The sequence below is a fragment of the Drosophila nasuta genome, unplaced genomic scaffold, assembly GCF_023558535.2.
Source record: "Drosophila nasuta strain 15112-1781.00 unplaced genomic scaffold, ASM2355853v1 ctg7_pilon_split, whole genome shotgun sequence".
NCBI lineage: Eukaryota > Metazoa > Arthropoda > Insecta > Diptera > Drosophilidae > Drosophila > Drosophila nasuta.
The window spans coordinates 119,558-130,897 of NW_026869620.1; the positions used below are offsets into that span (position 1 = coordinate 119,558).

Genomic DNA, 11,340 nt, shown 5'->3' on the forward strand with positions numbered 1-11,340 from the left:
AAAAGAGCATAACAAATAAAATTGGAATATTTCATTTGAATATTTTTCATATTTTCTGTATGTGTGTATAAAAACCAATAAATTAATTAAATTAGGCAAAAATGTGTATAAGATTACTCAGAATTTTAAATCAAACTAGCAAAGAGAGTGCTTATGTGTGTGAGCTAGAGAGAGAAAGAGAAAGAAAGGGAGAAAAAGGAGATTAAGCGGTGCTTTACATCTAAATGGGTAAGGCATAAACGGGGAGTAGGAGAAGTTGGGGTAGGTAGTGTATATAAGTTATATATGTACAACATGTGGGCTGCTCCGATTAGCCCAGAAATACAATTAGAGAATGCGCATATTGCATTAAGTAATAAGTACGGCTACAAAAAGTGAACTATTGATTATATAATGGTGCCTGCTCCTCCACGACGAGATTCATTCGTGCACTAGGATGCTGTATCATTGACTGATGGCTCCTTCACGTTCGCGTCCACTTGATGCTGCTGCTGACTGGCTATCTTGGCTGCATTGCGGCTGGCACGCGAATGTTCCCATTCGAGTTTGTGCTTCCGCTTCGTGTGATGATACATATTCGATTTGGAACGAAATTCCGTGGGACAAAACGCGCAGGTGTGCAACTTGACGCCCGTATGCGTGGCAAAGTGCTCCTGAATGAACAATAAATAAATATTCAATTCGTAAAAGGGATTTAGAATTGAGAGCAGCATTATTTACCTCCAGGTATCGCTTCATTTTGAATGATTTACCGCACACATCGCAGGCGTATTTGGCTTTGCTGAGACAGCGATGATTGCGACCGGACAGCTCGCCACAGCTGCCGCAAATGGGCAGCTCCAGAATTGCGCTGGACGTCGGCGTGCCGCTGTGCTTATTGTGTAGGTGATTGTTGAGTGCCCGCTGATTGCGCAGACACTGGCCACAAATGTTGCACGTATACGGCTCAGTTGCTGCAGCAGCGGCTGTCATGCTACGAAAAAAAGCAATCATCATTTAGTTTTCAAGTCGTTTTCCGGTTATTTTCGATTAAAGCGTTAAACACACCTGCTTTGGATGCTTAACACTGCAGCTGCAGCGACTGCTGTGCTGCTGGTGCTGTTAACGGCCGCCATTGCACTAAGCAGCTGCTCCTGCTGCTGCATGAGACTTTGTTGTTGTTGCGCTGCCACAACGGCCGCCACAGCATTATAGTTGGCCAGCATCAATTCGTTCTCCTTGCACGTCGTCAGTTGCTGCTGCTGCATCTGCTCAGTCTTCAGGCGTTTCCCATGCAAATCAACTGTTGTTGTTGCATCATTGCTGCTGTCCTCACTTGCGCTGTGGTTGCGCTCCGTGTGCTGCACTTTTTTGGGTGAATGCGTTTTGCGGCGACTGGCGCGCGTCAAGCGCTTAACGGGCGGCGATGAAGTCTTACCCACTGTTAGGTTGATTGCCTCCATTGGTTCGCTTTTCACAATGACAATGTTGTCTGGATTGCACTCAGGGGATGGTGAAGCGGGGGCTGGCATTGCTGAGACTGGCGCTGTCGGCATTAGAGCTGATGCCGACGCATTGGGAATCGGTATTCGTAATTCGCTCAAATCCAGTTCATTGGTCGCCAGCATTGCCGAATCGGCAAACTTATCGGCATCGCCATTGACACTTCTTTGGACTTGAATGTTATTGTTGCTGCTGCTGATCTTGGCCGCATCGCGTTCGGCACGCGCCTTTTGCCATTGCGTCGTGTGTTTAGTTTTCACATGCGTATACATATTGGATCGACAGCGGAACGCTGTGTTGCAATAGGCGCAGGCAATTGGTCGATCTCCGGTGTGTGTTGCCACATGCTCCTCCAGATAGCGTCTCATCTTGAAGGACTTGTCGCAAAACATGCATGGAAACTTGTGAGCCGCGGCCGCCGCTGCAGCTACCGCCGCCTTGAACTCATCTGCATCGACATCAAGTTCAGGTTCTGCTTCCGTGCCTGGCTCCTGCTTGAAATCCATGATGACTGATGTTTGCAGCTCGACATCGCCACCAACATCCTCCGACCAGTTGACATCGCAGTCGATCTCGAGGAACTGACTGCAAAGCGTCGTTTGCTTGTGCTCTACTAGCTTCCAAAAGTTATGAAAGCTCTCCAGTTGGGCGCAGCATTCGGTGCAAATGGACGTGGAAATGGCATCGTCGCGGGACAGCTGCGTATGAGTATGAGCTTGAGGTTAGATAGGGGATACAACTAAGATCTGATTGCAATTCACACTTACACAGAGATACAAATGCGTCGATATCAATTGAACCAAATAGTTTTCCGGCATTGTTAAATTGTTGTCGTTGTTGCTGTTGTCGTTGCTCTCGTTGTCGGCGGCAGCGAACAGCAGCACGGCATTCTGCTCGTCTAATGTGTTCAAGCACAAGCGACAAATCATTGCGTTCGGCGTCACTTCAAATCGGGCAACATTAGCACTGCTTTTCTGATATTTATTTTCAATTTATTGTATTTATTTCCAAAGTTGCGGATGGGATCTAGTGCTGGCAGAGCAATCGATGTCGTTGTTGCTGCTCAGCATATCGATTATTCATGCACCTTTAACGTCAGCTATCGATATCAAATCGCATCACGTAAAACTTTCTTATGAAAATTGCCCATCGTTTGCGTTTGACTATATTTTAATTAATTTCTATCTGACGTTGTTAGAAAGTTCTATATATATATATGTCTAATTACCATTGTCATTAATATCGATTAATTGCAACAGCTGATGTTATCGATAGACGTTCAACGATATTCTGTTACTTTTCACAATACGCAACTTGTTTGATGCTTTTACTGATTTTTACTAATACAAAAATAAATGAAGGGCCCTACGACATATTATATTGTATGGGAAAAACAATTGTTATCAGTTCACCGCTCACAGACAACACTTCATAATGGTAATTGTTGTTAACCACCACCAAAGCTGTGGTCTGAAACGGCACATTGATGCAGTTGAATTTAAAATTTGGAAACATGGCCAGTGCCGATACCAGGTCGTAACCCTCTGTCAATTTTGCGGTCCACACGGAAACCGTATCGAAATTGAGACCTTCACGCAAGCACAACTGGATCGCTTCGTTGAGATTGCGAAACGTGTTGAGCGTGATAATTGCCGAGGGCCGTTCGCCAAAATAGATTTGAGGGAAGTCCAAGATGACTAATGGTGATCTTTCCTTCATTCGGCCATAAAGCTTCTGCTTGTCCGTCACATCGAACTCTTCGATGAAAACCGATTTGCAATTCATACGCTCAATCATCTTGAGCGTGTGCTGGAAATTCGGATGATTCGCAATGCGTTCATCCATCAGCTCCATGCGGGCTTTGAGGCGTCGGACGAGTGGCTGACGGAGTGGCTCTTGCACCAAGATGCTGGCAATCAGGCCATAGCCAATGGGATGCTTTAAATCATTGACCACAGCATCAACCACTTGATTGATATGGCCCGACTCGAATAGAATGATCACTTGCGGTGCCATCCACTTGGTATGGGAGCCATCGGCGGGATATAAATAAAGATGTCGTTGCATCAGATGAAGATGTATATTCTCGACGCCCTCCGTAATGTTGGGTAGTCCCTTGAAGCGCGGCAACACTTCAGCATCTTCGTCCTTTTCCGAATCCCCGAATTGTTTGCCGTGCGCATTGTCCATTGCGAAACACTTGGGATTTTGTTAACTGCTTGCTTGAGTGTTGTGTAATTCCCCAACAACCTTAATGAATTTCGAATAAAAAAGACAGGAAATGAAAGGCTAGCAAATTTGTTTAATGAGTGAAGTTTCTTTCATTCTTTTACATTGGCTAGCGGGTCAACGAAAGTTGCGACCGACTTCCGCTTCCTGGTCAACAACAACATGTGTACACAATCATAATTAAAATACTTTCTCTCTAGCCCAAAGTTGCCATTCACTGGATAAAGCACAATCCCACATTTCCACAGGCAGATTGGTGGTGGTTTACTCTACCATTGGTGGGGTTAGGGGATACTAGAACTTATTTATGCATTTGGTCTAAAGTTTGCCTTTGAATAATATTGGACACGATTTACACGATTTAGCATTGTCTGTGATATTGCTTTTGCTCATCTTAAGAAATTGCAAATTTTGGTTTAATTCATATAGCAACATTTATGTACTGTTTTTATTTTTACATATTATAGACATATATACATGTAACTCAATATAGAAAATAAAAGTAATATTTTTAAGTAAGTCCTTAAGTAACAAATACATATTTACTATACATATATACAAAACAATATGCTTCGGGGAACTACAAGAATTTGAGTACACTTGAAAATGTTATTATGTATATTTTTTATAAAATAAATACAAGGACATCTAAATGTAATAGACAAATATTTAATGATCGTTATTAACATTAACATTTGAAAATTAATTAATAAATAAAATTTCGTTTTCAAATTTTTAGAAACTCACTTTGTATATATTTACTTTGCTATATAAAATATGTTAATGATGAAACATTCAGTGGAAGGGTATTTGCACGTCGCTTACAAGATGTTTTGATCCTATTTTCGTTGTTGTTGTGACATTCAATAGGTCGCTGGCGCTTCGTCGTTGCCTTCGTCCATTTAACAGAGACGGAAGCGGAAGAGCTAAGCGTCACAAGCAGAATGGTATACGACGAGTAGTAATATCTATGCGAGAGCGAGTGTGCGAGTGTGTGACGTCGTCGTGTGCCAATGGCTTGCGTGTGTATAAATAGCCGAGCGAGAGCCGCAGGATTCGCTTACATCGCATAGACGTCGCAACTTCGCAGACAGTCGCTGGCTTGGCAGGGCGCCCAAACGTAGTGTAAGGAGCGAATTGCAAACTTGCCTTTAATTTGCGCAGTTAACAATTGTTTTAGTCAACATGGCACTGGACTAGTAAGGCATATTGGACTTCGATACATTCATTGTCTTAACACATACATATACAATATGGAGATGTCGGGGTATCAGGATATCAACGCTTTGGAAAAATCGGTGTGTATGGAACATGCATAATTGGGAATCGACTAACCTTTGACCTTAGGTGGCAAATGCTGGCTCACAGCTGTATACTATGGCGCACAAGCTGCACGCGGTGGAGCGCAGCCTGGACCAGACAACGATGGAGCAAATGGATGAAATGGAGGTGATGGAGCTTCTCGAGTCCATGACTGAAGTAAAAAATGAATATCAGAATCTACGCAAGGACATCCAGGAAGTGCAGCAATTACAGCGTGACGTCAGCACCTCGATTCGCTTTCAGATGACCAACATGCAACAGACATTTCAAATGCTCAAGAAGCGGATTGCCAACTCACAGCAGCAGCGTCGCCAGCAACGCCAGGATCAACAACTTCAAAGTAGCAATAACACAACAGCGGTGGGAGCCCACAATCAATGATGATGAGTGAATGGGCAGGGCGACATGACAAATAGGGCAGGTCGCGTAAGTGGTGGCTAAATGTTGAACCTAAGTGAGGGTAGGGAAATTTATGAATTTTTAATGATTTATTATTGATTTTGCATACGTTGTATTCAGATTGTATTTCTCGATAGCTTTAAAGCTAAAGCGAGGGAGAAAAAGGAGAGAGATAGAGTGAGAGTGCAAGCCAATGTAATGTGAATGGAAACCTGTTGCAATACTAATATAATTACTAAACCTACTCGAGACATACATATGTACACTGAAATCGTGTCAAATTGTGGAAACGCTGAACACCAACAAATCTTTTTTACCATTATACTTGAAAACGTACTGTGTAAGCAGTCTACCTTTTGTACAATGTGTCGGACAAAAATATCAAAACCAACACCAAGCAAGCTTTCTTTTTTACATTTAAAACAAATACTACGCTCCGCTAAGCTAACAAAATCACTCTTCGGTATCCGAAGTCGATATATCCAAGCATCGGCGTTGAAGGATCAATCTATTAGCTGTGGCAACTTGAGTACACGGACATACATACCTTACATATAATTCACATAAAATTAAGACGAAGACTCTGATATGGCGTAATACACACCTATTATACTCGTAGCTGTAACTATATAGTATACATACGTGTATAAACTCTAAATACTTTATGATGCAAATCCAAATGTCTGATACCGTTTGAAAAGGATGCACTTCTTCAAAAATTTGCCTTAACATAACCATATTATACTAATTTTTGATATATACACGTTTTAATATTATAAACTTAGGCTTTTCTTATCATTTCTATTATAATGATAGGCCAACGCAATCTTTTTTGTTCTTTTTGAAATATGTTGTTATTAAATTGTATAAGCAAAGCCAAGCACATTATAAAATAAAAACACAAATAAATGGGAATTCAACCAAGTATTTTTTGAGTACGCGCCAAATACACAATTCGCGATGGGAAGACATACGCAATTTTCTCATATATATATCGATATACAAATGTGCGCAGCACAACATTCATGAGAAATGTCTATATTTTTGATAGTTCCTGCTTATACTGCCGCATAATTAAGAATTTCTATAAAGTGGAATCTTTCGACAAATATTTTTTATCTACCAGTTTGCATGGAGAGGATCGAACTGCATCATCAACGAAGCGGCAATGATTATCGATAAGAGTACTATATCGATAAATATCAAGTAAGAACTTTTGGCGCTTTGAAATGATTTCACAATGCTTTGTAATTCTTAAAAATCACAATAAAAATAAAAGGAAATATACAAAGGCGTAAGAAAATGTTTAAAGAAAAGAGACGATCAAATTGGCCACTTCATATAGGAATTTTATCGCTATTGATTGATTTCGCATTATTTATGAAATGGCATATTTTCGATTGATTTGTGATAATCTTGTTCTACCTGCATAAGTTTGTTTACACTTACACCCCAAAACAGCTGTTTGAATAATGCGACTTGATGCTAACACTTGCATCATAGAATCGCGTGGTTGAAGCACATGGTATTTTTACAGATATTGAGAAAATATCAATAATTCAGCGAGTGGAAAAAAATGTAATTATTGCCAACATTTGAGTGCCCTAATAATAATTGTCAGTCAGGTGGCTTTTGGCAAAGCGGTCAGTGTGATCACAAAATTAGCTTCTGCAATGTGACCGCTCTCGCTTTTAGATTGTGTCCTTTTTTATGCGATATGGCCACACTGTAGCGTTGCCGCGAAATACTTGCAGTAGTAGTTGTTAATATAAAAGGAAAAGACGCAAAGCAGCAGCTTTTCCTTTGAAACTGGATTGCAGCAATAAGCAATTTAAAATTAACTTTATACATTCAAAACACCGCGATAATGGACGCAGCAAACGGTAATTCCCTGACACACCAGATGGCACTATACGAAGCCAATGGAGCCGAAGCGAATTGGAATTACATAAATCTGATCAAAACCTGGAAACAACAAACTCGCATTGCAATTAGTCCACAGCATTTTGAGACACTTATAAACAACCGACCATTGTTGCACACATTTCTGACCTGCATCAATTACAAAGTAGAAATATTAGACTACACAGTGAATGATATTAATATTGCTGTTGAGGCACAACTAATATTGGGGGACATCTTTCCTGGGGTGCGCTGTGTGACACCTCATAAATGTTTTTGCTTTTACATGTTGCCGAGGTGGAAGTATATGCGTAAGTTAGTCATTCGAAATTCGCGCCCGCGATGCTACGTTGGGTGCGAATGTACTCTGGCGGATTCCCCGGTTATTGAAGAATTGGTTGTCCCAGAAAGATACATGTTACTAAATGTGTCGCAAATATTTAATGATTTGCCCAAGCTAAAGACAATTATGTATACTTCGCGTGGTCGCATTATATGAGTTTATGCGCGATCCGGACATGAAGAAGTTCTTGATTCTCGATTGGGCACCCACTCAAAGAGATCTAAACAGGATAAGCGATGTGTTGCTGGACAGAATCGTGTACGAAAAGTCCTACGCGTGCCAAATGGTTGGATATTTAAAAAACCTTAGGCGACTGGATCTCGACAGCAATAGCTGTTCAACTGAGACAGGTCTGTGGGAAATAGTCGCCAACTGTCCATCGCTCAAGCTCATTGAGCCGAAGTGAGTTGTTTACAACATTAAACAATCGCCCTACTCCTCTGAGAGTCATTTACGCTCATATTGGCAAAAACATACAGCTGGTGTGTTAATGATCAATAAGCCCATACTTTGAGTATTTCTTAATTTGTCTTTATCCTAGTAGATCCATAGTCGCTTTATGCATCCACGACTGCAACTTCCACAAAGTTGCAAAAAGCCAAAAAACCGCTATGGACCTATTATGAAATTTGAACTACAATACATACTCCGGCTGCAACTTCTTAAATTAACTATTCAAGTATTTGTGTCACAGAGTGCCAATTAGTGTTAAGAAATAAAAACCATTGAAGTTTGTGATCAACCTTTGAAATATTTGTTCAGTTTTTGTTTAAACATGAATTAAGTAATTAATTAACTCCAATCGAACAATATTTGCAATTGAATGCATTGTGGAGTGAAGTTTGTACGCCACATTTAAAACACTTCTTCAGTTATTACTTTATATATATGTATAATATATGTATCAATAGAACTCTAAGGAATTAATTTGAATATAATAATAAATATGTAAATGCTTTTCGTATGAAGAAAAATGCTGTCAAACTATTTCGTAGTGTCAAGTTATTGTAGAAATGACTATGTATATATATCCAAATAAAAATTTAATGGCATTGCTTTAGTTATGGTTCGTACATTGTTTACGTAGAGTACTAATTGCCATAAATCTGGGGCTTTGAGCAACTCAGCTAAGCTAAAAAACTGGCGTATATGCCCAAATTTTATATTTTTGGAATTTGCACCATATTAAAAACAAGTCTTAACTCCAGTTCTTATTTGCATTGGGAGATAACACAACACTAAAATAAAAAGAAAAGAAATTCTGGTTGTACCCATTTTCTTTTTCCATATTCTTTTTCTCTAGAATTACAAACTACAAATTACAAATTGCAATAATTTTAAAGCGTAAAAATTTGAACGGTAATCAGCTGATTGTCATGGAAATGGCATTTTTATTAATAAAAATATCGATATATTTGCCAAGATTTGTGCACACTTTGTTTTTTTTTAATTTTGTCGATCTGTCTGTCAAAAGATTTGTTGGATATTCAGGAAATGTTAATAAATCACCGAATGCAGGAAGAGTTTTAACGAATGTAAAATTAATTAATACTTTACTGGTTTAATAATTTGTTAATCAGCTGTTAGCTAGCTAATGTTTATTGGCTAAACAAAATTCAAGCTTTTCGCGGTAAAACGTAATAATGTGAAATGTGCCGTTTTTCATATACGGAGATGGTCACACTGCAGCGTTGCCGCCTAACAGTCGCCAATAGATACTACGCACGCCGCAGTGGAAATTGTGATTTACAGTTAAATTTATATACGCATTGATACACCACGATGTTCAAAGTACTAAACGATTATTGCCAATTGGCAATAATTGAACATTTAAACTTGACCGACCAGATGGCACTATACGAAGCCTGTGAAGACGATTCGGACGATCTGAATCGCATACACATCAATCTGATCTCTACCTGGAATCAACAAACTTGCATTGAACTTACTTCCAGGAATTGTGAGACACTTAAAAAACAACCGAGCATTATTGAACACATTTATGTCCAGCCTCAGTGTGAAAGTGGAGGAAATGGAGCTGCAGAGTGTACCAATGGAATTTTTGAGGATCTGCGAAAATTTCTGTTTACCCAGTGTACAAATATTATCCTGTACATTGGATGACTCTCGTAGTCGTGTTGAGGCTCAACGAATAATGACGCACATATTTCCTGGGGTGCGCTGTATGAAGCCTGATCTTCCTATTTGCTACTGCTCGATGTCGAAGTGGACGCAGTTCCGGAAGCTAATCGTTGTACATCCGTACTTCGAACACCATACTTATCATTTTTGTTTCCTTGGACAATTACCGTCGATTGAGGAATTGGTTGCACCTGACGTCTACATTATAAAGCATTCATTTCAAGGATTTATGCATTTGCCCAATCTGCGAACAATTACCATTCGCGTGTCCGACGAATTTGGAAATAGAAACGAACCATTGTATGATCCGCTTATCACTCTCATGGGTATAGACCAATACGGCGGTACTGAAGGCAATACAGACAACATACGCGGTTTGATGCTGGACGGAGTTTGGTGCATACATTACGATCTGTGCAATGAGGTTAGATCTTTCAGAAACCTTGTGCGACTGGATCTCGACCGCAGGAGCTGTTCAAGTGAGATATGCCTGTGGGAAATTGTAGCCCAAAGACCATCGCTAGAGATCCTGGAAATAACACGTATAGAACTTGGATGTAACTTTTTTTCATTGAACCGATATCTCATGAACATTACAATGCACAATCGTCATGCTCCTTTGACTGTCATTTACGCTAATATTGGCGAAAACGAAGGGCTGGTGAGTTAAAGGGCGAAAAGCTTATACTATGTGTTTCTTAATTTAAATTTATCTTTATCTTATCAGATTCGTCGTCACTTCACGCATCCTCAACTGCAACTTATATCGGGGCACAAAAAACCAAAAAACGTTCTTGGACCCATTATAAAATTGGAGTTAACTCCTTTGTATGAAACTTAACAAATTAACTACGTTTCAAATGTTTCCTCAGTTTTAAGTTTATAGATGAATTAAGTAATTAAGTTAAGTAAAGTTAATTGGAAAGAATTAACTCCAATCGAACAATATTTGCAATGGAATGCATTGTGGAGTGAAGTTTGTACGCCACATTTAAAACACTTCTTCAGTTATTACGTTATATATATATGTTTCTCAAATAATTTGATTACAAATTGATTGTTACAATAGAACTGTGAGGAATTAATTTGAATCTAATAATAAATAAATGCTTTTTGTATGAAGAGACAAAAATGCTATCAAACTATTTCGTAGTGTCAAGTTATTGTGGAAATGACTACTATATTTAAATACAAATTTGTTTAAACAGGATATCCAGGGGATCTTGTGTGATGTAAAACAATATTTTGAGTATTACCATTATTTTTAATTTTCATATTCATAGTGTGATATGTAATGCGGAATAGGGTAGGAATAGGAATATGTACATAAAAAATCGTCACAGGCCCAAAATTTACTTTAATACAGCGTTTAAAAAACTTCAGTAATCAAACAGCTACGAAAATTTAAAATTATCAACAATCGCCTCATTTCTTTATTTGCTTTCTGCTTGCCTGTTGCTTTCGATCGTATACATATGTACATACGCAGCTGCAGCACTCGGCGACTTTCGGAAGTCATC

The 11,340-nt window shown here is 39.3% G+C and overlaps 4 protein-coding genes across 4 annotated transcripts; 2 read left to right on the forward strand and 2 right to left on the reverse strand.

Moving 5' to 3' along the window:
- Positions 1 to 69: 69 nt before the first annotated feature.
- Positions 70 to 2,538, reverse strand: LOC132798075 (zinc finger protein 865). The gene is made up of 4 exons (XM_060809798.1): positions 2,250 to 2,538; positions 1,048 to 2,180; positions 721 to 973; positions 70 to 653 (listed from the first exon to the last, which is right to left on the reverse strand). The coding sequence occupies exons 1-4, from the start codon at positions 2,409 to 2,411 to the stop codon at positions 432 to 434; spliced, it is 1,770 nt and encodes a 589-aa protein (XP_060665781.1). The 5' UTR covers positions 2,412 to 2,538; the 3' UTR covers positions 70 to 431.
- A 243-nt stretch (positions 2,539 to 2,781) lies between these two features.
- Positions 2,782 to 3,757, reverse strand: LOC132798079 (uncharacterized). The gene has a single exon (XM_060809802.1). It carries the CDS (start codon positions 3,670 to 3,672, stop codon positions 2,848 to 2,850), a length of 825 nt encoding a protein of 274 aa, XP_060665785.1. The 5' UTR covers positions 3,673 to 3,757; the 3' UTR covers positions 2,782 to 2,847.
- A 1,009-nt stretch (positions 3,758 to 4,766) lies between these two features.
- Positions 4,767 to 6,342, forward strand: LOC132798071 (uncharacterized). The gene is made up of 2 exons (XM_060809794.1): positions 4,767 to 5,009; positions 5,059 to 6,342. The coding sequence occupies exons 1-2, from the start codon at positions 4,965 to 4,967 to the stop codon at positions 5,413 to 5,415; spliced, it is 402 nt and encodes a 133-aa protein (XP_060665777.1). The 5' UTR covers positions 4,767 to 4,964; the 3' UTR covers positions 5,416 to 6,342.
- Positions 6,343 to 9,193: 2,851 nt separating this feature from the next.
- LOC132798084 (uncharacterized) lies at positions 9,194 to 10,822 on the forward strand. Its single transcript, XM_060809805.1, has 2 exons — positions 9,194 to 10,481; positions 10,548 to 10,822. The coding sequence occupies exons 1-2, from the start codon at positions 9,681 to 9,683 to the stop codon at positions 10,659 to 10,661; spliced, it is 915 nt and encodes a 304-aa protein (XP_060665788.1). The 5' UTR covers positions 9,194 to 9,680; the 3' UTR covers positions 10,662 to 10,822.
- Positions 10,823 to 11,340: the final 518 nt, after the last annotated feature.